The following is a 25525-nucleotide window of genomic DNA, read 5'->3' as shown; positions in this document are numbered from 1 at the left end:
TATCATAATTAAAAAAGATCACAATTTAACTAATTAATTGAAAAACAGTTGAAATAAAATTTGACAGATTTTTTATTCTAAAATTTTCGTAAAATTCCCGGTTATTTTTCGGTTTTCCGCCGTTTAGTTGAAAGTTAATCTTCTTGGTTTTAAATTGAACTATTTAATTAATTATTTATTTTGTTGAAAATTTATCTTGTATGTAGAACATTAATAGTCTTGATTGAAATATAAACTTCAATGAATTTTTTGAAAAAACACTAATAGTATTTTTATAAAAATAACTAAGTTATACCGAAAAAAATCGGCTATTTGTACCGAAATTTCAAGATCCCTGGCCTTTCTAAAATTCAGATCAAATTTATTTAAACTCAGATAAATTTTTGCTTAATTCAAGTTTACTTCTGAGTTCAAGATGTAACATTTTAAGTATTCTTTTTATACTATCTACAATTATACATTGTTCGATTTCAGTTTCATTGTGTCCATTTTTTTAAAGAATTCCTGAAGAAAAGCTTTTTTTCAGAGAAACTCTTAATTTATTTACAATTCCTTCAAGCTAGAACGATTCGACGTAATAGTTCGTTCAACTTCGGAAACTTTCTTGACGAAGTCGAACATAAATAGCTAATGAGAAATAGCATCACCCAGAAAGTATAAACTTATATCCAGGAGATAATAAATATATAATGAGGGAAGACATGTGTCGAGAAGGAAATTTATTAACTTTACCCCCCCCCCCCCCCACCCTTTAACATGCAATGTGTTTACATTTGAAATAGATGATTGGATAACAAAGCTTTCAAGCCTTTAAACGACTTTGAAAACTAATTAATTTTCAATTAAACTTTCACCAGTACCAGTGAGTAATTCATCCTAGGAATTATAATTATTATGACCCAGTTTCTGCAGAGTTAGTATTATCTATATAGATATAAAAAAAGGAAAAAAAAAGGACTCGAGGTAACGATTCCTTAAATCTAAAGCGCTCACCGCTTAATTGGTCATTTCCCGGTTCGAAAATATTTTTCACGGTCAATCAAATTTAATAAGTGGAAAACTAAAGCTAAAAAAAATTTCACTTGAGGTAATAAAAACTGAGCTGCAAATGAAAACACTCAAAGTGGAACTCTTAAATTTTGAAATTTTAAATTTAACAGTTTTTAACTAAAAAATTTTGTATTCAAATGCTTAATAATTTAAGCGTATAAAATTGAAGGTACTAACATTTTTCAATATGAAAAATATAAATCCACGTTATCATTTCCAAAATAATTTAAAACAAATTTAAAACAACTTCTAGATTTCTCAAGATTTTGAAATAAAATTTTGAAGCTTTCCAAGGATGTTTAAACTATTAAAAAAGAAAATAATTGAATTTCTATTTTAAGAAGTATTCATTTAACATTTTTCAATTTTCCAATATTTGATGTTTCTAGCTTAAAATTCCTTAAAAGTATATAATTTTGAAAATTTTAAAGTTCATTGATTGGTTTTTTTAATTTAAACATCCTTGGAAAGCTTCAGAATTTTATTTAAAAATTTTGAGAAATCTAGAAGTTGTTTTAAATTTGTTTTAAATCATTTTGGAAATTTTTTCAGAACTTCTAAATACCTGTCAAAAAGAATTGAATTTTTTCTACAATTTCCAGAAAATCCTGCAAATTTTAGAAAATTTCTTTACAATTTTGATGTATAAATAACAATTAAACATTTATTATTTGTAGGGGAAATTTGAGTAATTTCAAGAGATATGAAGAAGTTTTGAAAAGATTCAAACTTAATGTAAAACTTGAAATGATAGCCTATTATAAAACAAAATGTAGATTTTCGCAGATTTTAAACAAAAAAATTAGATTCTGTTCAAGAATTGTGAAAGGTTTCAAAAGAATAAAAACATTTTCTTAAGATTCCTAGGAAAATTAAAAATTATTTTTCATTTTGAAAAATTATTTTAAGAAGATATTTATTTAAAAACTTTTTCAAAGATTTAAACAAAATATTCAAAAAAGATTCCAGAAGATTTTAAGAAAACTTTCTAAAATGTGCATAATTTTTAATCATTTTAAAACTCCTAAATATCTCTTAAAATTACTCAATTTTTTTTACAAATGCATTACAAATGCGTTTTTAGAAATCTTAAGGATTCCAGGTTTTCTATGTCAAAAAAATTCACTTAAAGATTCTTTAATTTAAAAAATTTGGTTTCAATTTACTTGTCTTAAATAAAAATTCAATCATCAATCTTTTTTTTAATTAAAATTTTCAAATAGAATGGGTTAAAAATTGAATATTTTAGACTAAAACAATATTTTTAATTTAATACAATCCTTTAATTAAACATATATTGTTATGAAGTTATTTTTTAGTTGAAAATAGTTTATAAACTTTCAGACACAAGTTAACATTTGTTTAATGACTAAGAATTTCAAATCTGAAAATTTTTAAAATCTTGAATTGGTTTCAAATCGTTTTGACAAATTGTTCTTGTTCACTTTTTCTTACTTAAAGTAACGATAAATTTTTTTTTTAATTATTTATTTATTAAATAAAAATGTTTTTTAACCAAATTAATCAGCATCAAAGACTTTTATTTTTTATTTATTCAAGTCTTTAAGAAAACATTTAAAAATTCTTTAAGTTAAACATGTAAGCTCAGAAATAAAAATTTTAAATGGAAAATTTTTAAAGTAAAAAATTTCGAATCACGCATTGTAAGCTAAATAATAGTACAATTGAAAAACATAAAAATTAAACAAATTATTTTTAAATTGTTGAAATCGAACGTGGACAGATTTTTCTTCTACAAATTTGTAAAGTCACGGTAAAAAAACATTCACTGTCATTTCCCTGTTTCAAAAAACTTCTAGAATTAAAAATTAAATTACTTGGATTTTATATCGTTGAAAATTCCTTAAAACGCTTCAAAATTTTATTTCAAAAATCTACATATTGTTTTGCATTTTTTTTCTTCAAATTTTAAATTATTCAAAAAATTTTTTCACAACTAGAAATTAAGAGTCATTTTAAATTGTCCAAGAAAATGTTCAATTATTATTTATACATAAAAGTTAAACCACTTGACATACAAATTAATTTTTTTTAAATAGAGCAATATAATCGTAACGTTCAAAGTTTAGTTTTTTTCTTTAGTTATGAATATTTAATTTCTAATAAACAGCCAGATATTTATAAATATTAAGTGATTGTTCTTTTTCTTAATTAAAAAATTTCTAATTTTAAAAATCATTAATCAATTTAGATTCACAGTTGATCAACTAAAAATATTTTTTTATCTACAATCTTCTATTTTAAACAACATTAATTGTTAATCTTTCAAGTATTTAAAACTGCACTTTAAAAATCTTCAAATTAAAATGCACGCCTAAAAATTAAAGTCTGAAATGGAAAATTTTAAAATTGAAAGATTTTCCAATAAAGCATTCTAAACCGAATTATATAATAATTGAATTTTTCATTTGTAAAATGTCCGAACAAAAAATAAATTCACTGTCATTTCCCCGTCCAGCGGTCACCCTGAAAATTTCTGCAATATTTCCAGATTATAATTTGTTTGCCATTATTATTAATATTAATAAATCGGAAATATACATATAAGAATCTTTTCGAAATTAAATAAGCCATTCCATTTTTCAGGCTTTTTGTTCGAAAGCTACCCCCAACCGTTTGTTTAATATAAATAAATTAGAAAACATTTTTTACCAAATAACATAAATTATTCAAAAATATTCTTAAAAGTTCCAAAAAGATACAGAAATAATTAAAAACTTGAGAATATTGCAAAAAATGCCAAACAAAATGCATATTTTTGAGATTCACAAAATAGCTCTTTTAGAATTTTGAAAGGATTCGAAAGAATAAAATGTTTTTGTTGAAGATTCCTGGAAAAATTGCGAAAGATTTTTTATTTTGAAAAATTAACTTTGAAAGAAAACGTTAAACGCTTTCAAAATATTTATGAAAAATATAGATTGTTCAAGGCAATTTTTCAACAACAAAAAACGTAGAATTTTTTTAAAAGGATTTCGAAAAAATAAGTGATTATTTTTTAAGAATTTTAAAAGGCTTCACCAAGAGGACACTTACATTTTCGTATGATATTTCCTGGGGATTTTTAAAATAATTTTTGATTTAAAAAAAATTAATTTAAAGTGAAAATTTAAAAAGATTTCAAAACATTTATAAAATTATAAAAAAAAATCCGCAAAATTTTAACGGAGTTTATAATATTAACGAATTTAAACATTTCTGAACCTAAACAATAAAGTGAATGTTTAAATAATAAATAATATAATAAGACAATAATTTGTCAAAGAAAAATATTTTCAACAAATAAAAGTTATTTTTTTATTCTTTAATCATTTAACAATATTTTAATTGATTAAATTCGGGAATTTCATAATTAGAAAATTTCCCTGCATTTGCGATTTTACAATATCAGCAATTTTTTCAAATCGATTATTTCAAAATTCGATAATATTTTTAATTATCGGCAAATTCCTAAGCTTGGAAATTCCCCAGTGTAAATAAATGTGGAAGATGTTAATCCGGTTTATTATAAACACTTTTTAACATTTTGGGAAAAATTATAATCATTTGAAAAAAGATTTAGGAATTTTCGATGTTTTAAGGAGATAAAAATATTTTAAACTCGGAACAAATTTCCGAATTTGATACATTTTTTTACTTTCTTTTAAAAACTTCTAACAGCAGTAAATAAATAAATATCTTGTAACCTAAAACGAAATTTTCCTAAAATTTTTCAAATCCCCTAAAATAAAAAATCTTTCTTTAGAATTGTCTGGGTTGTTTTATACTTATCTGAAATCTTAAAATATGTTGTTGAATTTCCTCAAGAATCTTAGAAAAATTAAATTTATCTAATCTAGTCTAATCTAATTTAAATTCGAATTTAGGCGGTCAAAAACTTTCAAGGACTAGTTATTCGAATTTTTTATTTTGAATTAAAAACAATTTTTAATTTAAAATTTAAAAAAACCAAGTTCAAATCACTGCAAAAGGGAGGTCAATGCTCTTACTTCCAGCGCCGTTCTTTTTTTATGAGTTCCATTCGCTCATTGGTAGAGGCAACTGGCAAAGCCATCGATTCTAATGTAAATCAGAATTTCGCAAACAGCCAGTCTTTCCTCATTTCGTATTTAAATAAAATGTTAGACGCGAACGAATGTTTATTTAAAACATGAAAACCAGTTAATCTTAAGAGTGTAGAAGTGCATTTACGCGCCTTTTTATTAAAAAAAAATTGATTACAGGTTTATATAACTGATTCATTCAGAACTAATAAAAAAAGATGAATTTTAAACAAAAACAAGAAAGTCGATTATTCGACTAAATATTTGATTATTTAATAACAGAAATGAATAAGATTTAAATCGAACATTTTTATTTACAACCAAATAGTTGAAATTCAAGCAAGAGACGAATTTTCACCAAAATAGTTTAATTTACAACCAAATAGTTAATTTTTTAAACAAAAAATTTAGTTTTCAATCTGTAGAGGCTATCTAAAACCAAACAGTTTAATTTTAAATAAAGAAGGATTAATTTTTCACACAAATAATTGATTTTTTTTAATTAAAAGAAAATTAATTCTCAATAACAAATTTAATAGATGATACTAAGACTAACAATATTTTAATTTGAAATCAAAAGCAATTTAATTGAACCAAAAAAGATCAATTTTTAACAAAATAGTCGAATAATCAGCCAAACCTATACTATCAAAAGAGATGAATTTTCAAATAAAAAAAAAAAAGAATTTTCGACAAAAGAGTGGAATTTTGAATTAAAAAGGATAAATATTCAACCGAAAATAAACTAGGTAAATTTGCAGTTAAAAAAATTGAATTTTAACCACAACAAAAAAACTAATTTTCAATCAAATACTTAAATTTTCCACCAAAACATATTAATCTTTAATAGAACCAAATATTTTAACTAAAAACGTTGCATTTTCAATCAAGTATGGAATAGTTAAATTTTAAGTAAAAAACATTAATTTCGAGCAAAAAGCACAATTTTCCACAAGCTTGGTTTAACCAAAAAAAGAAGATTTTTCATCAAAATAGTTAAATACTCAATAAAAAAATGAATTTTTAACAGACAAGATTTTTTTTTCCAAAAAATGTGTTTTCAATTAAATATAAATTTAATACAAAATAGCTCAATTATCATCTTATAAAGAATAATTTTTCAACCAAAAATTCAACTTTCAACTCAGTTGGTATTTGCATTTTTTTCTTCAAAAAATATGAATTCTCAATAAAAATTTTAATAGCATTTTTCGCTAAAAATGATACATTTGTAACTAAAAATATGATAATAAAATTTTCAGGTCAGAAACTTGATTTATAAAAAAAAAACGAATTTTTAACAAAAAAAGTTGAATCATCAACCAAAACAAATTAAGTTTTCGCAAAACTGTTTTATTTTCAACCAAAAAAATAAATTTTAAGAAAATACATGAAGTTTAAAATAAAATTTTTTAACTGTTAACTAAAAACGATCAATTTTCAACCACGAATTGGAATAATTCAATTTTAAATTGAAAAAATAATTAATAAAAATTTTAATAGCATTTTTAGCTAAAAATGATACATTTGTAACTAAAAACATAATAAAATTTTAAGGTGAGAAACTTGATTTATAAAAAAAAAGAATTTTTAACAAAAAAAGTTGAATCATCAAACAAAACAAATTGAGTTTTCGCCAAATTGTTTAATTTTCAACCAAAAACATAAATTTTAAGAAAATGCATGAGGTTTAAAATAAAATTTTTTAATTGTTAACTAAAAACTATCAATTTTCAACCTAGAATAGAATATTTTAATGGACAGGTAACAAATTTAATTTTCTAAAACAAAACAAAATCAATATTTTAATCTTGAATCAAAGCAGATTAATTTTTAACCCAACAGATGCATTATTAACTGAAACGATCAATTTTCCACCAAAAATGGAATGGTAAAGTTTTAAGTTAAAATAAATTAATTTTCAACTACAAAAAAGCGAATTTTGAACCAGTTTATTTCTACAAAAGAAGAATTTTTTAAATATTTGAATCCTGAACCAAAAAGATGGATTTTCAATAAACAAGATTAATTTTCTACTCGAAGACACATTTTTAACGAAATAAATGAATTTTCTACTGAATAGTTGAATCTTCAACCAAAAATATGAATTCTCAATAAAAAATGCTATAGTTGAATTTCTAAATAAAAATTTTCAGCTGAGAAAATTAATTTTGAACAGAATAGTTCAATCTTCAAACAATAAAATTATTTTTTTTAACAAAGTAGTTCAACTTTCAACCAGAATTTTTAACCAAACCAGACAAATTCGGAACAAAAAATATAATAGACTTTACAATTTAAAAATTTTGAATTTCAACAAAAATAGTTGGATTTTTTATTGACTTCTATTAATTCAGTTCGCATTTAAGTGACAAAAAAAAACGAAAGAAAAAATGAATTCTTGAAAAAGGGGGAAAAGATGAGAATAAAGGAGTTTGTAATATTGGAATAATTCCAATCCCGCTATGTTAAGGAAAGTTAATTACTGAAGTCGTTCTTTAATAAGATTACCAGCGACTTTTCGAACCAAGCGACCCTCCTATTTAACTGAACGCGATTTCTAATTTTTTAATTTCTAATAATTCATTCATTTTTTATTAAATTTTTTTTTTATTTTTTATTTTGGTTTTTGCAATTGCTCCTTTGGCATAATTATATACCTGAGACAATCTATCATTTTTGAATTTAGAATTAAGTTTAAGAATTGAATTTAGAATTGTTTTGTGAAAAATATAAAATAAGCTTTAATGAAACCGGGCGAATATTTTTTTGAATGAAATTTAAAGCCGAATTACATAATAGAAGCACGTGGTGTCGACAGATATCTTACCCGGAAAGCTGCATACTTATTCTCATCTTATTCATTATCACGAACCGTAAAATACACTCAGCCGTACCTACTTTCGTTTCGAGTGAATCTGTTTTTAGCTCCTCATTCCCTTTCTACAAAAATACAGACGATACAGATGTGTATCTAATTTTACTGTAAACTTCAATGATTCTCTTAAATTACTGTAAAGCGAATTCCACTTTTGGCTATCACAGAAAAATTAATAATAATAATTAAAAATCATATTTGATTAAAAATAATTTTTGATCAAATTAGCAGTTTTTTTTACCATTATTTTTAATTTTCAACGAAACTGTCGAATTTTCAAACGAAACTGATTAAACCTCAATCAAAAACAGTCACATTTACAACCAAATAGTTGACTTTTCAATAACAATAAATTAATTTGTAACAAAACTGTTGCATTTAGAACCAAACAGTTGAATTATAAACCAAAAATAGCTAAATTTTCAACAAAATAGTTCAAGTTTCAAGCGGAAAAGTTGAAGTTTAAAACAAAAAGATTAATTCTCAACGAAAAAGTAATAGTTGATATTACAAATAAAACAAAAGATTTAAATTTTCCACGATATAATTAAATATTCAAAAAAATATTTCAACTTTAAACCAAATAGTTGACCTTTTATTGTACATGAATAAATTTTCAACAAAAAGAAAAAATATATGAAATTACTATCAAAAGAGATAAATTTTTAAAAACAAAAATACAAATTTTTTTAGCAGAAGATTAATTTTCTACCCAAAGACAAATATTCAACATAACACAAGAATTTTCGAAAAAATAAGTTAATTTTCAATGAAAAAAGATACATTTTCAACTAAAAATTGAAGTTAACTTTTCAGTAAAAAAATAAATTAAAAAAAAAGAACTTTTCAAATAAAAAGACGAATTAAAAAAAAAAAGTTTGGATTTTTAACGAAAAAAGATTTCAGTGAGAATGTTAAACGTAAAAATATAAATTTTCAATAAGCATTTACAAAATTGTTGAATTTTCAACAAAAATAGAAAATGTACATTCTCAGTTTAATTAATTCTAAAAACAGAATAAAAAAATGGCCAAGTTTTCAATTAAAAAAAGATCAATTTTAAACGAAAACGATTAATTTTCCGAACGAAAAGACGAATTTTGCACACCAAGATTATTTATGCCTAGAAAGAGAAATTTATTCATACAAAATTCGGAACTTTTAAGCCAAAAGACGTAATTTCTGTAACAAAAGTTGAATTTTCAATTAAAAAAATATGAATTTTCAACAAAAAATTCAATTTTAAACAAAAAATTTGATTTTAAACAATTAAATTGCATTTTTAACCACAAAAGAGGAAACTTCAAACCAAGATTTTGTTACCAAAAATAAAAATTTTCAACTAAAAAGATCAATTTTTAACCCACAATGGAAAAGTTACATTCTCTGTTTAAAAATCAATAATGATAAAAATAAAAAAGATTTTTGACAAAAGCAGTTAAATTTGCAACGAGTGATGAACCTTCAGCAAAAAAAAAACGCTTAACAAAGTTTTTTAGTATTGCATTAAAAAACAAAGTTCAACAAAAGAGTTAAACTTTCAACCAAAAAGATGATTTTTTAAGTAAAATTTCTTTTTGTTTTTATAAAAATGTTTATATATTTTTTATTATTAAATAATTTATTTAATTAAATTTTTATTACTTAATTTTTTTAATTTAATTTTTTATTAATTGAATAAACGAAATTACAAATAATAAATTATTTAATTATTTATTATTATATTATTCATTTATTAATATTACAAATGTTTTTATACAAATGTTTTCATTAGGTGTCGACGAGGTTAACTAGTAAATTTCTGATGCTAAATTTTGTCGATTGTATTGGCGATTCCCGGTTCAAACCAGGGCCAAGGAAGATTTTTTCTCATTTTTCCACTAAACAGATGCATTTATATATATAAATAATTTCAACTAAAAAAGTCAACATTTTAAACCAACGGTATTTATTTTTTGTTAATAAGTTGAATTTTCAACAAATTAAAAACAATTAATATATAATATATAATAAAAACAATTAGCATAATCTGAAATTTGTTTAACACAGAATCTTTTACAAACAGAATAAAACAATTTCAATCTAAATTTTTAAATTTAAAATTTATTATCCTGACTTTTCCCTGGCCAATGAAATCCTCTGACTTTCATCAAAACAAAATTAGTTTAGAATTTATTGTTAATAATCGAACGATTGTAAAAATACGTTTGTAAAAAATATAACTTTTTTTTATTCGCTTGTTTCTTTTTTTTCAAAAAAAGATTTAAAAAATATCAAATGAACCTTCGTTTAAAATTTATAACAAGGAGTAACATAGCGAATAATCTACTCGTGCAAGAAAATGCGTCAAGGTCTTTTCCACGTAGACAGCATTATTTACCAGAAGTGAAGGTATCACATAGATACGGGTTAATAATGGCATAATGGAAAAAGTCTATTAATAAGAGCACAGCCATCAGGCAACCCTACAATGCACGATCAGTTTTTTTTTTTTTTATTAGAACCTTGTTGTTCATCAGATTAGTGGTACTTTTTCACTGACACTAGATAATTATTATTTTCACTTTTCACCCAGAATATAATTATTTATAATACCAGTACTACTTCATAAATAAAACAGTTAACGAAATAAAATAATATATTAACTCCAGGCATTAAAAATCAGCCTTTTACAGCATTCTAAATAAAAAAAAAAAACTAAAAATTTATTCTTGCAACTTCAGGGATGATTTTAAATTCCCGGTCATTTCTCGGTTTTCTCCCGGCAACTTTAAAAAGAGTTCCAAAATTTAAATAATTTTTAAGCATTTAAAAAGATTTCTGATAATCACAATTCTAATTTGAAACAGAGAATATTTTAAAGAATTATAATGCTGAATTTGAACAGGCATTTTTTCAATTCCATTCTTCTAAATCAGAACAAAAAATATTTTTCAAAATTTTCCTTCCACGTAAAAAATTCCCTGTTCCAAATAAGATTATAAACCTTTACGAAAAATACCTGTTCTAAAGTAAAAATTATACATCTTTATGAAATTCCCTGTTGAAAAGTAAATTTTTTTTATTCTTTACGAAATTCTATGTTAAAAAGTAAAAACGTTAATTCTTCTTGAAAATCCCCGTTCTAAAATAAAAATTATAATTATTAATGGAAATTGCTTCTTCTGCTTATAAAACATATATTGCTTTACTGAAATTCCCTCTGCCAAAGACAATATTATAATTATTTAAAAAAATTATAATTCTTTACTGAAATTTTCTCACCTAAACTCAAAATTATAATTCTATAAAAAGAATTCCTATCCCAAAGTTCAAATTACAATTCTTTGAGGAATTCCCTATCACAAAATAATTTTTTTAAATTATTTACGGAAATTTACTGTCCCAATTATAAAAATTACGATTCTTTTAGAAAATAATTTTAGAAAAAAATAAATGTTAAAATTATAATCCTTAAAAAAAACGCATAACTCTTTGTGGAAAGCAATTCAAAAATAAAAAATATAATTATTTATTGAAATTGCTTGTCTCAAATATTAACAATATATTTCTGTATTAAAATTCCCTGTTTTAAATTAAAAATTATGATTCTTTTAGAAAATTTCTTGTCTCAATTATCGAACTTTTAATTCTTTACGAAAATCCCTGCTAAAAAATATAAATTCTTTACGGGAATTGCTAGTCCCAATTATCAAAATTATAGTTCCAAACAAAAATTTCTTATCTCAAAATAAAAATTACAATTCTTCTTAACAAATTTCTGGTTGAAATTGTTAAAATTATAATTCTTTATGAAAATCCCTGTCCAAAACTCAAAATTATATTTCTTTACTGAAATTCCCTGTGCAAAGACAAAATTATAATTCTTTTTAAAAGATCCTGCCCCAAAGTTCCAATTATAATTCTTTACGAAATTAACTATTAAAAATTAAATTTTTTTAATTATTTACGGAAATTTCCTATCCCAACTGTCAAAATTACAATTCCTTAAAAAAATCTTATACCAAAGTCAAAATTATATTTCTGTACGAAAATTGCCTGTCCCAAACTAAAAATTATAATTCTTATAAAAAATGCGTTGTCCCAGTTATCAAAATTATAGTTCCGTACTAAAATTTCTTGACTCAAACTAAAAATTACATTTCTTTTTGAAACTTTCTTGTCCAAATTGTCAAAATTATATTTCTTTATGAAAATCCCCGTTCAAAAATAAAAAAGATCATTATTTACGGGAATTGCTTCTTCTGCTTCTAAAAAATATATTTCTTTACTGAAATTCGCTCTGCCAAAGACAAAATTATAATTATTAAAAAAATTTCCTGCCCCAAGGTCAAAATTATAATTCTTTACTGAAATTTCTTGACCTAAACTCAAAATTATAATTCTATAAAAAATTCTTATCCCAAAGTCAAAATAATATTTCTGTACTAAAATTGCCTGCCCCAAACTAAAAATTATCATTCTTATAAAAAAATTCCTTTCCCCAATTTTCAAACTTAAACATTTTTACGAAAAACCGTGCTAACAAATTTAATTCCTCAGGGGATTGCTTCTTCTATTTATAAAAAATATATTTCTTTACTGAAATTTGCTCTGCCTGAGACAAACTTATAATTCTTTTAGAAAAAAAAAATTATTTAAAATACAAAATTATAATTTTTCACAAAAATTCCCTGTCCTAATTGTCAAAATTATTTTTCGCTATTAAAATCCCTGCCCTGAAATAAAAATTATACTTCTTTACTGAAATCCCCTTTCTTCAGCTCAGAATGATCATTCTTTCGGAAAAATTCCCTGTTGCAAATGAGAATTATGATTTTCCCATAAATTACCTGTTCTAACTCAGAATTAAATTAATAAAAATATATGAAACAAGTTTTAATTTGCATATTAGAACGTATGAGTCACTCTAAATGCGAAACAAAATTCATTCAATTGGTCAAATCAATTGCCCAAAAGATAAATGATTATAAAACTGAGCTCACAATTCAATAATTTTCAATTTCCTTAAATTTTATTTCTTGTTTCAAAACATCAACCAGTTAACCTTTTGAAAAGCTTTTTTTTTAAACTCATCAAAACTCAAAACAGAAAAACTGACCAAACAAAATGTTGACCTATCATTGAGAAAAATAAATAAATAAAACGCCTCTATTTTTAAAAGACTCTATATTTTTAGCTTGCGTATTTCACCATCAATTCTGTTAAATTCTAAACTTTTCTAAAACTGTCCTCGCAATATGTGCCACGTCTAAAAATTCTCTTTTTTCAATGCAAATGAAGTAAAATGTCAAACTAAAATATCCGAGATGTGTAAATTCGTCCCAGAAACCACGATAGAAGATATGACGACGTGCTCGCATTTTAGGATGCTTCTCAGTTCTCACACAGGAATAGACACTCGACTTGGCCCAGACTTCAATTCTTACGAAAATATAACAAATTTCACTATTCCAACATGCCAAAAAACATTAAAATCTTAAATTATTTGTTCGAGAAAGATCCACCTGTCATATTTGACGCGTGCCCAATCATTTAGCGTGAAATTCCTCAGACACTTGTTAAATTAACAAATTAGAAAATAAATAAACGCTAATCTCGGCCGAGAGCCTTTTCAAAAGAACGCAATTATCAGCATCCTTAAAAATTGTAAAGATAGAAGCAGAATTTTTATAAAATGTCACAGCTTCTGGAGGTTTCAAAAATAAAAATATTGAAAATTCAAATTTAATAGTTAATTATGAACTAATAAGGTTTATTAGTTAATTAATCCTGTGTTTCCGCTTTCTTTTCGTCTATTTTTTCTATCATGCATGTGTGATAGTTAATTTATTAATAATAATAATAATAATAATAATAATAATAATAATAATAATAATATACTCCAGTTTGAAATTTTAATTTTTGAGGTCTTTCAAATTCCAATATGAAAAATTGCGGGACAATTTCAGTATTAAAACTTTAAAAACTGCAAAATTTCATATTGAAAGCCTTGACAGTCGATTTTAAAATTAGTAATTTGTTATTTAATTATTCTGAACTTCTTGGTTTCAAATTTGAATTTTCAACCAAAAGATTAATTTTATACCAAAATGATGAATATTCAAGAAAATTCAAGAAGTAAAAAAAATGAATGGATTTTTAACGATAAAAGATCAAGTTTAAACTAAAAACGGTAATTTTGACTTTTCAGTAAACAATTAACTGAAAAAAAAGACGAATTAAAAAAGGTCGGATTTTTGAGCAAAAAGATTTAACTGAGAATGTTGAACGTCGAAATATGAATTTGCAAAAAAAAATTTAATTATTTACTAAAATAGTTGATTTTCAACCCAAAACGACGAATTTTCAACAAAACAGTGTAATTTTCAAACCAAAAAGGATGATTTTATTTTTAAAAATTGTTAAATTTTCAACCAAATATAGAAAATGTACAATCTCAGTTTAATTGATTGAAAAAAGAAAACGAATTTTCAACTCAAGAAATCAATTTTAAACCATAATGACGAATTTACCGAACAAAAAGACAAATTTTCCACACATAGTGGTTATTTATGCCTAGAAAGAGAAATTTTATCAAACAAATTGTTGAACTTTCAAGCGAAAAGACGACATTTCTGTAAAAAGTTGAATTTTCAAATTCCAATATTAAAAATTCCAGCACAATTTCACTATTAAATCTTTCAAAACTGCAAAATTTAATCTTCAAAGGCTTGACAATCAATTTTAAATTAAGTAATTTTTTATTTAAACATTCTAAATTATATATTGAAATATTACGACAATAAATCCTAAATTTCAAGCCTTGATAATTAAAAGATTTCCGAACTAGGCTTTAAAAACATAATTATTTTTTATTTTAAACATTAAAAAATAAACAAAGCTCTAAATTCACTTAAAAAAAAAAAATTAAATAGACTTAAAAATTAAAAAAATTAAACGATTTGCAATGTGAAAGTTATGTAGTACAAAATCAAAATACCTGAAATTGAATATCAGTAATTTGGAATTTTCATAGTAAAAACTAAATTTTCAATTTCCCTCTTTTATAAGTTTTAATTTTGCAATTGAAATTCCAATGGTTGCATCTTTAAAAGTATAATTAACAATTCCAATTATTGGTTTTAAATTATTTTCGGCTACAAATTGACAATTATGTAAATTAAAAATTTTAAATTATTCAATTTTAAACGCCTTTCCATTAAATTTTAAACAATCTAATTTTCAAGATTCAAATGTTAAACTAAAATTCTTGAATGTTTAGAGCTCCTGATTATATATATTAAAAATAATGATTTATATTTAAAAAATGTCGGAACAATTTCACCATTAAATATGCCAAAATTGTAAAATTAGATATTGAAAGCCTTACAGTAAGTTTTTAAAAATAATTCTATATATCAATATTCTAAATTTATTATTTTAAAATATTAAATATTTCAAACTCAGTTTAAAAAAATAAATCAATTTCAAATTGAAAGATTGAAGATTTTACAATTTTGCTGCTTGTTTTGTTTATATATTTTTTTCAATGTAATATCTTAAAATTTTTCAATTTTTAATTGAAGATTTAAACAACTAAATAATGTAAAATGGTTTAAAATATAAAAAAATACAAAATTAACTATCTTAAAATGATAAATAAGTAATTGTGCAGCTAAAATTGAAATGGTTAAATTTTGAAAATTATAAGATACAATTTGAAATTTTTCAATTTGACCAAATTTAAATTGATTTAAATTTGCAATTTTAAAGGGTTTGAGTATAACAGTTTTCATATTGAACATTTTTCCACTAAAAAATTTAATTTATATTTCAATTTAAATTCGTCAAACTTTAATCGCTTCAATATGAAAATTATTGAAATTAAAAGGCTTTTGATTTCAAATTATTCGAATTTTAACGCTTTCAATAAAAAATAATACAATTTCAATTCCTTTGCATTTTTAAAGACCCAATTTTGAAAATCCTAATCTGAAAATATTCCATTTTTAGAATTTTGAAATTTTTCTAATTTCTAAATTTTAATCTGAAATCATTCAATTTCGAAATTATATTCAAAATAAATCTGTTGAAATTTGAATGAGAAATAATAATTTTCATTCCATTCGAAATATTGTCCTTTTTAAAATCATACCTAATCTAGAATTATTTAATTTGGAACGCTTTAATTTTAAAATCGTTCAATATATTTTTTTCAATTTCAAAGGCTTTCAAATTATTAATTTATTATTATTTCCAAATTATTCATGAATGATTTTTTTTTATTTATTTATTATATATTATATTTATATTATTTTATATTATATTATTATTTATTTATTTTTTATTATTCTTTCGGTTTTTGAAAACTTGAAATTAAAAATTTCTTTAATAATGAATTTATAAAATGTTTATATTTATTTTTAATGTTTTAATTTTATGTATCTCGAGAATGACAAATTTGTTTGCAAAAAAATATTTTACTTTTGCAAATAGTGCACCAGTATCTTTGGATGCGCAAATACATCAAAGACCTCGGAGGCACTTCTCTAATCTCAAGAGCATCCGGTATTAGTTGGAACACTCACTGGCAAATAAAGCAAAAATAGAAGACTCACGGCTCTAAATGAATTTCCTTTCCCCACTGACATGAGTTTCATTAAAGCTTTGAAATAGTTTGTATGGTGCCACTAAGTCTGTAAAAATTGAGACGCCACTCAAAACTTTTTGGATGAGAAAACAAAAGTTTACTAAAACATGTAAAAAAAAAGTTTAACTATGAATTAAAAATAAATAAATAAACAAGAAATCAAAAGAAAACCTACCAACCAAAAAGCATAAAAGCAAGAATTTTTTCGTCAATTTTTAATCGAAATTTGAACGCTAGGGTGTTAAAGAAAAATTTATATTTGAAATTCTAAATTTTTTTCGATTCTGACTTTTAAAAAAATAAGGAAGGGGATTTGAAAGTTGCTTTCTTTTTATTTCTCATTTTTAAATTTTAGTTTTTTTTGTTTCGACTTTTAATTGAGACATTTAAGAGTTTGCTGTCCCAGTTTGATCGTAAAATTCTTACTAATTTTTTATTTTTCAAGATTTTTTTAGTTAAATTTTAATGTTGCACCTTAAAGAATAATTTATATATTAGTTTATAAACATAAACATTTTTTGATTGTGATTCCCTACCTTAGTTTTTTTTTAATTTCCAGAATTTTGTAGTTAGATTTGAATTTTCAACGCTGAAGAGAGATTTTGATTTCCAATTTTCTTGAAAAAAAAACGCCGGAATTTTGGTAGATAAAGGGGAAAAAGAAAAAAAAGTTTCCAAGAATTCGGTAGTTAAATTTGAATGTCGGAAGTTAAAGAAGAATTTTTATTTATAATTCTGTTTTTTGATTGTGATTTACCAACCAAAAAGAAAAAAATAAGACAATTTGCAAGAATTTTTTGTTCAATTTTGAGTCGAAATTTGAATGCTAGACGTTGAAGAATTATTTAGCTTTATATTAAAAATTCTTAATATTTTTTTATTAAAAAAATAAAATAAAAAAGACAAGAAAAAAATAAGGAAGGGGATTTGGAAGTTGCTTTCTTTTTGTTTCTCCTTTTTCAAATTTTAGTTTTTTTTTCTACTTTTAATTGAGACATTTAAGAGTTTGTTGTCCCAATTTGATCTTTAAATTCTTCCTAATTTTTTACTTGTCAAAAATTATAAGATTTTAAAATGGAATTTTTATTTATAATTGTCTAGATAAGCGTGTCGAATAAACACCAAAATGTTGGTAGAAATTTTGCAATATTTTTAATGAGATTTTAAAAAACATCAAAAAGACTAGAAAAAAGAAGCAAATCTTCAAAATGTTCATAAAATTTATATCGAGATATTGACCACCAAAAGGAAAAAAAAGACAATTTTAAAGAATTTTTTTGTCAATTTTGAATCGAGATTTGAACACTAGACGTTAAAGAAAATTTTAAATTAATATTTAAAATGGTAAACGTTTTTTTATTCAAAAATAAAAAACGAGAAAAAATAAGGAAGAGGATTTGGAAGTTGCTTTCTTTTTATTTCTCCTTTTTCCAAATTTTTTTTCGACGTTTGAGACATTTAAGAGTTGAAGCACGGTTAAAGTTATTGATTAATTTTCAAACTAAAACAGAACAGTTAAATTTTAAGTAAAAAAAAAAGAATTTTCAATAGAATGAAAATAATTTTTAACAAAATAGTTAAATTTTCAACCGAACAGATTAATTTTTGAACCAAGAAGATTATATTTTAACACAAAAAAAACAACAACAATTTTTAACAAAACAGCGAAAGGATGAATTAAATCTTAAACTGCACACTGGGTGTCTGAGACCCAACGGAAATTTCCGACTTTCCTCCGATTGTCTACGTTTTTTTTTTCAAGTATTTTTTTTCGAAAAGTTAAGTTATCACTGAGACTCTGGAGATCTTTTTTTCTATTTTTTATTGTTGTAAAACCACTCATTATTTGTTTTCAGCCAAAATTATCTGAATGTGTATTTGTAAGCGTGCAGTTTAAGGGTTAAAAAAAGTTGAATGTTCAACCAAAAAAAATTTTTCAGTTAATAAAAAGTGTGATCCAAAATATAATATTTTTAATTCTGACACAAATTTTCGACGAAAAAATTGAGATTTTAACTTAAAAACATAAATTTTTAACCAAAAAATTAATTTCGAACCCAAAGACAATAATTTTTACTCCAAAAACACTAATTTGCAACAAAATTAATTAATTTTCAAACTAAACCAGAATAGTTAAATTTTCAGTAAAAAAAAAAAAACAAATTTCAATAAAATAAAATTAATTTTCAACACAAGTTATTTTTCAATAGAATAAAATTAATTTTTAACAAAATATTTAAATTTTCAACCGAACAGATGAATTTTTGACCAAAAAGATTATATTTTTACAACAACAAAAAAACCGATTTTTAATTAAACAGCGAAAAGATGAATTAACCCAAAAATGCATACTGGGTGTCAAATACCCGACGGGCTTTCCGACTTTTCTCCGATTGTCTACATTTTTTTTTTATCAAGTATTTTTTCGAAAAGTTAAGTTATCACTGAGACTCTGGAGATGTTTTTTTCTATTCTTTATTGTTTTAAAACCACTCATTATTTTTGTTCAGCCAAAATTATCTGAAGGTGAATTTGGAAGTGTGCAGATTAAGAGTTAAAAAAAAAGTTGAATTTTCAACCAAAAACAATTTCTCGGTTAATAAAAAAAAATGTCATCCAAAACGTAAAATATTTAATTACGACACAATTTTTTTACGAAAAAGTTAAAATTTTAACAACAAAATAAAAATTTTCAACAAAAAACATACTTTCCCAGAAAATTGTTGAATTCCAAAGCAAAAAAACTAAATTTTCAGCCGAGAAAATAAATTTTCCAGGTAAAAAAATACGATTGTCGACGAAAAAAATTAATTTTCAACCTAAAACTTAATAGTTACAAAAAAATAATTTTCAATTAAATAAATGAATATTCAATAAAATGGTTCAATTTTCAATAAAAATAAAACGATTTACAACAAAATCGTTATCCTGAAGCAAAACAGATTAATTTTCAACCTAAAAATTGCAAGTTTAATAAAAAAAATTCATTTTCTAAAATGAAGGCGACTTTTCAGTAAGAAAAGTGTGAGATTGTTAACTAAAAAGCTCAGTTTTAAATAAAAATTTGAATCTATCAAAAAATTTAGGAAATTTATAGGCAATAACATAAAGTTTTTTAAACAAAAAATACGAATTATGAACTAAACAGTAACAATTTTCAACAAAAAAAGTGCATTTTCAACCAAAAACTTGCATTTTTATTTTGAAAAATAGGAAATTTAAAAACAAGATTAGATTTTTTACCAAAAAATACAAATTATCAACTAAAAAATATAAATTTGTAACAAAAATGAAAAAATTATACTCTTAATCCAAGAAATTACGTAAAACAAATACAAAAAACAAGTTTGCTACGAAAAAGTTAAATTTTCAAAGTGAAAATATTAATTTTCAAAAAAAAGTTCACTTCGAACCAAAAAGTTGCATTTTCATAAAGAAACAGGAAATTTAAAAACAAGATGATTTGTTTTTACAAAAAAAAAAAAAAAACGAATTGTCAACAACTAAATATCAATTTCGAACAAAGAGTTGTTTTTCAACCAAAAAAGTGAATTTTTATCAAACAAATAGGAAATTGAAAAACAAGATTAACGAATTTGCTACTAAACAGTTGAATTTTCAATCTGAAAATATAAATATTTACCAAAAAATGTATTTTCAACCGAAAAGTTAAATTGTAAAAAAAATGGTTAAATTGTTAAAAAGAAGATAAATTTCATCGAAAAAGTTGATTTTTCGACCAAAATAGTTAAATTTATAAAAAAAACTAAATAATTTAAAAAAAAATAATAAAATTAACTTCAACCTAAATATATCGAAAATTCCCTCACTTTCAAAAACTCTGTATTAATCCTAGTAATTTAAAAAATATTAATTAATAATCGACTAATAAATTGTAGTGTGAATCAACAGTATTGCAGATTATCAATTTTAAAAAGTGCAGGGCTCGGACCGACTTAAACGCTTTAAAAAAAAAGTTCACAAAAAGTATCAATTTTTTTAAATATAAAACAAACACAGAATCAGACACTGAATATAATTTAATTATAAAACTAGTCATTTTAAAACATTAAACTTAATGGATTAAAAACGGTTTTAAATGAAAAATATCCAACTGCAATTTCGAAAATGAAAACTTGAAAATTCTTCAACTTCAAAACGCAATTAATTTTCAATTTTCTAATTGTAATTCTTTAATGAAAAATGATTCAATTTTTATTATTCTTAATTAAAATGATACACTTTTGTCCAGGTTTGAATTAAAAGTTTAAGAGAGATTACAATTTAAACAAATTATATCGAATATCTGCAAAAAAAACGGAAGAATTTTGTCGAGTAGGCGCAATTTTCTTGATAAAAAAATGTTTTTTAAGGCAAAATCCGATCCCTGAAATGGAAGAAATAAATAAGAATTTAAGGACTTACCGTTGAGACCATATTTTTCTTGATTTCTCTTCACCTGGTCCGGAGACAACCCTTTCTCGCCATCAGCGTTGAAATAAGTCAACACCTCCTCCACTGTTTTACAGTGGGCGTCCTCCATGATTAATTTATCTTTTACTTTGTGACCAGTCTTATTAATGATTATTTTCGTTCATTCACCCAAACAATTTCTGAAACCAGATTAAAAACAACAAATTTATTATAAAAAAATGTCTTTTCTACCATAAAAGATGGGTTTTAAACAAAATAATTGAATTTTTAACATAATAGTTATATATTCAACCTAAAAAAAAAACAAATTTCCCAAAGAAAAAGTGTCACAGTTTATATTTTGATAAAAAAAATATGAAATTTATACAACAGAAGAAAAGAATTTTAATACCAAAAAGAGGCATCCACAAAAAATAAAGATTTTTCAATAAAAAAAATAAATAAAATTTTATCTAAATTATTGAATCTTCAATCCAGAAAGACAAATTTCCTTTTAAAAAAATTTAATTTTCAAACAAAAAATTACTTTTCAACAAAAAATTAATTTTCCACGAAACTAATGCATTTTTACCAAGCAAAAATGCATTTTCAAACTGAAAAAATTTGTTCGAGAAAAAAGTTTTTCAACCAGACACAAGCCATCAATTTAAAAAATCAATTTTAAATAATCTGGTTTTTCTTTTACCCAAGTAGTTGGATTTTCAATTAAAAAAGAATAATTTTCAACAAAATAATTAAACTTTCAAACAAAGAGATGAATTTTCAGCTTAAAATATAAATCTTTAGCAAACAAAAATTGATTTCTTAACAAAGTGATTTTTAATCAAAAAGTTGCGCCTTCATTAAAAAAAAAATCTCAAGTTTTTACGATTATAATAGAAATTTTTAAACAAGAGATAATTTTCTACGCAAAAAATTGAATTTTTAATCCAAAAAGACGAATTTTTGACCTAAATGGATGCCTTTTTAATCAAAATGTTGAATTCTCTACCAAGTAGTTGCATTTTTATTAAAAAAGATTACATTTCTCTTAAAGCAGCAGAGTTTTTAATTTAAAACAAAAGTTGAGCTTTCATCCAAAAAAGATTCCACTTGACTCTGCAAGAACAAAAATTGAATTTTTTAAAGGAAACAAAAAATAAGTCTCTGCGAAAAAAATGGACTTTTCATTCCAAAACTACGAATTTTTTCAACCAAAAAGGATGAATTTTTAACGAAATAGTTGAATTCTCTAGAAAAAATAGTTTCATTTCTATAAAAAAAAAAGATAAAATTTTGTGCTAAAACAGATGAATTTGTAATAAAAAACCACATATCATTTTTCAACACCAAAATACAAATTTTAAACAAAAAGTAAATTTTCTACGAAATAATTAAATTTTCAAGAAAAATAGTTAAATTTTCATTCTGAAAATATTTCAGTTCTTTTTTCAACACACAAATATTATATTTAAACAGTCGAATTTTCAACCAAAATTATAAAATTTTCAAACAGCCACAAAGCTTCAAAAAAATAATTTTTTAAAAAAAAGTGTGATAAATAATTTATATTCAAGCCCAAAAATATTTTCATTCTTAATCAAAAACAATTGAATTCTGCCAAAACAGATGTAGTCAATAGAAAAAATATATCAAAAATTTTGAATTTTCAATTTACAAACACGAATTTTTTATAAAAAAAGTTGCAATTTCTACTTCAAAAGATAAATTTCTAACAAAAAAGTTGATTTCTAACCCAAAAACAAGAATTTTTATCCCCAAAAACACTATTTTGCAACACAATTAACCCTAGATGGTCACACTTCATTAGAGTAACATATAAGTCACAGTGGGTGAAATTCACCCAAGCTCTAAAAAACTAAGATCCTGCAGTAATATTGAGTTCTAAAAATCTAAAAAAAATATTTAGGTATTCTTGAAGGTTTAAAAAAAAAGGTTTAATCATTTTTGTCATCGAAATTGTTCATTAAAATATTGTACTATACCAGCAAAGTTGAAGTTATTAATTAATTTTCAAACTAAAACAGAATAGTTAAATTTTAAGTAAAAAAAAAAAAGAATTTTCAATAGAATAAAAATAATTTTTAACAAAATAGTTAAATTTTCAACCGAACAGATTAATTTTTGAACCAAGAAGATTATATTTTTAAGCAAACAGCGAAAAGATGAATTAAACCTTAAACTGCACACTGGGTGTCAAAGACCCAACCAAAACTTATGACTTTTTAACAAAATTGTTGAATTCTCATCCAAGAAAGATGCAATTTCAGCCAAAGTAGATGAATTTTAAAATCAAAAAGTCAAACTTTCAAAAAAAGATTTATAAGAATTGTAAATAATTTCCAAACCAAAATTTACGCCTTTTTAAGAAATTTATTAAATTTTCAACCGAATAAAAAAATGTATAACTAAATGGATAACCTTCAGAAGAAAGTTTTTGCAAATTTTAAAAATATTAATCTGGATATATTACATTTTGAAAGTTTTTAACTTGTCCTATTTTCGAAATTTTAATCTTAAATTATTCAAATTCGAGATTCTTCAATTCAAAATAAAATTGTTCAATTTAAAATACTTTTGATTACAAATACAGTTTTAATTTCTTTGAATTTTAAATAATCGAATATTCAAAATTTTATTTGGAAAATATTTCCATTTTAGCAAACAATTAATTTTTTTGCTAAAAAAGGATAATTTTCAAAAAAAAAAAAATCTTTAAAAACTGAAAAGTTACAGCTTCAGTCCATCAAAACAATAAATTTTTAACAATGTAGTTTAAATTTCACCCTAGTAGATGAATTTTTAAACAAAGAGATGAATTTTAAACTAAAAATATGAATATTTAGAACAAAAAATTATTTTTAACAAATATTAACAGAAGATCTATTAAAACAGATAAATTTTTAAATAAACATAATAAATTATCCAAGAAATGGTAAAATTTTTTTTCAAAAAGATCTCAATTGACTTTTTAAGATCAAAATATGAAATTTTTTAACAAAAAGTAAGTCTCAACAAAAAAAAATTGAATTTCAATCCAAAAAACAACCTTTTTCAACCTAAAAGGATCAATTTTCAACAAAAAAGTTGAATTATCTACTAAATAGTTGAATTTTTATCCCAAAAAGGCGAAATTTCTCTTTAGAAAAATGAATTTTTATTAAGATTTTTTTAAATAGTTCAATTTTCATTCAAAAAAGATTCCAGTTGACTTTTCAAAATATGAATTTTTTAACAAAAAATAAGTTTCTGCTATATAAATGAAATTTTCAATTTACAAAGTTTTATTTCCATTAAAAACAAAAAAATATGAATTTTTAAATCAAAATGATAAATTATCAGACAAATGGTAAAATTTTTTGTTAAAAAAGATTTCGGTCGACTTTTCAAGATCAAAATATGAATTTTTTAACAAAAAATACGTCTCTACAAAAAAATGGAATTTTCAGTCCAAAACAACGAATTATTAATAAAAAAAACTCACTTTTCCACCAAATTGTTGAATTCACTAAAAACGGTTGCATTTTTATCTCAAAAATATAAAATTTGTACTAAAACAAATCAATTTTTTTTAATAGTTGAATTTTCATCCAAAAAATATGAAAATAAAAATTCTACTAAAACAGGTGAATTTTTAAAAATAAGAAGACAAATTAAAAAAAAAAGTTGAATTTTCATCCAAACAGATTTCAATTGGATTTTCAAAACAAAAATAGAAATTTTAAACAAAACGTAAATTACCTAGGAAATAGTTGAATTTTAAACGAAACAATTGCATTTATATTTTAAAAAATATAATAATTCTACTGAAAAAAAGAACTTTTAAATCAAAAAGCGAAAGTTTTTGATAAAATAGTTCTCATCCAAAAAGGTGGTCTTTTTAAGAAATTTTTTAATTTTCAACGAAATAATAGAAAAATATAATATTCAACAAAATAGTTGGAAAAAAATTAATAAGCAACCAAATAGTTGAATTTTCAACCCAAAAAGCTTAATTTTCTACCAAAAAATGACGAATTTCCGTGCCAAAGAGCTGAATTTTCTTCAAAACAGTTTAATTTTCAACCCCAAAAATATGAATGCAAAAAAAAAATTTAATATTTGACCCAAAAAGGAGAATTTTAAATTAAGAAAGAAGATTTTTATTTACTTTTTTTCTAGCAAACATAAACGAATTTTCAAATAAAAAAAGATCAAATTTAACCAAAACTAGAATAATGAAATATACAGTTAAATTTTTTTATTTTAGGCATACAAAAAATACTAATTTTTAGAAAAAATTTAATAAACAACCAAACAGTCGAATTTTTGACTCAAAACGGTGAATTTTCAAACAATACGAATTATTTTATACAAAAAAAAAATCGAATTTTTAACAAATAGATGAACTTTCAAACAGAAGCGACCAATTTTCGACCAAAAATAAAATAGTTAAATCTTAATTTAAAAAAAAATTCATTTCAATTA

At 23.0% G+C, this 25525-nt stretch overlaps 1 protein-coding gene across 4 annotated transcripts in view; it reads right to left on the bottom strand.

Moving 5' to 3' along the window:
* The window catches only part of LOC117181449 (calcium-transporting ATPase sarcoplasmic/endoplasmic reticulum type), a 145458-nt gene that overhangs the window by 100869 nt on the left and 19064 nt on the right, over positions 1–25525 (bottom strand). For all 4 annotated transcript variants that reach the window (XM_033374106.1, XM_033374109.1, XM_033374107.1 and 1 more), the window contains exon 2: positions 21050–21237. In XM_033374106.1, the coding sequence (XP_033229997.1) occupies positions 21050–21167 (118 nt within the window). In that variant the 5' untranslated portion in view covers positions 21168–21237. The remainder of the gene's footprint in view (positions 1–21049; positions 21238–25525) is intronic.

The sequence above is a fragment of the Belonocnema kinseyi genome, chromosome 10, assembly GCF_010883055.1.
Source record: "Belonocnema kinseyi isolate 2016_QV_RU_SX_M_011 chromosome 10, B_treatae_v1, whole genome shotgun sequence".
Lineage (NCBI taxonomy): Eukaryota > Metazoa > Arthropoda > Insecta > Hymenoptera > Cynipidae > Belonocnema > Belonocnema kinseyi.
The sequence above is the reverse complement of the archived record's forward strand: the minus strand, read 5'-3'. Positions and strand labels throughout refer to the sequence as shown.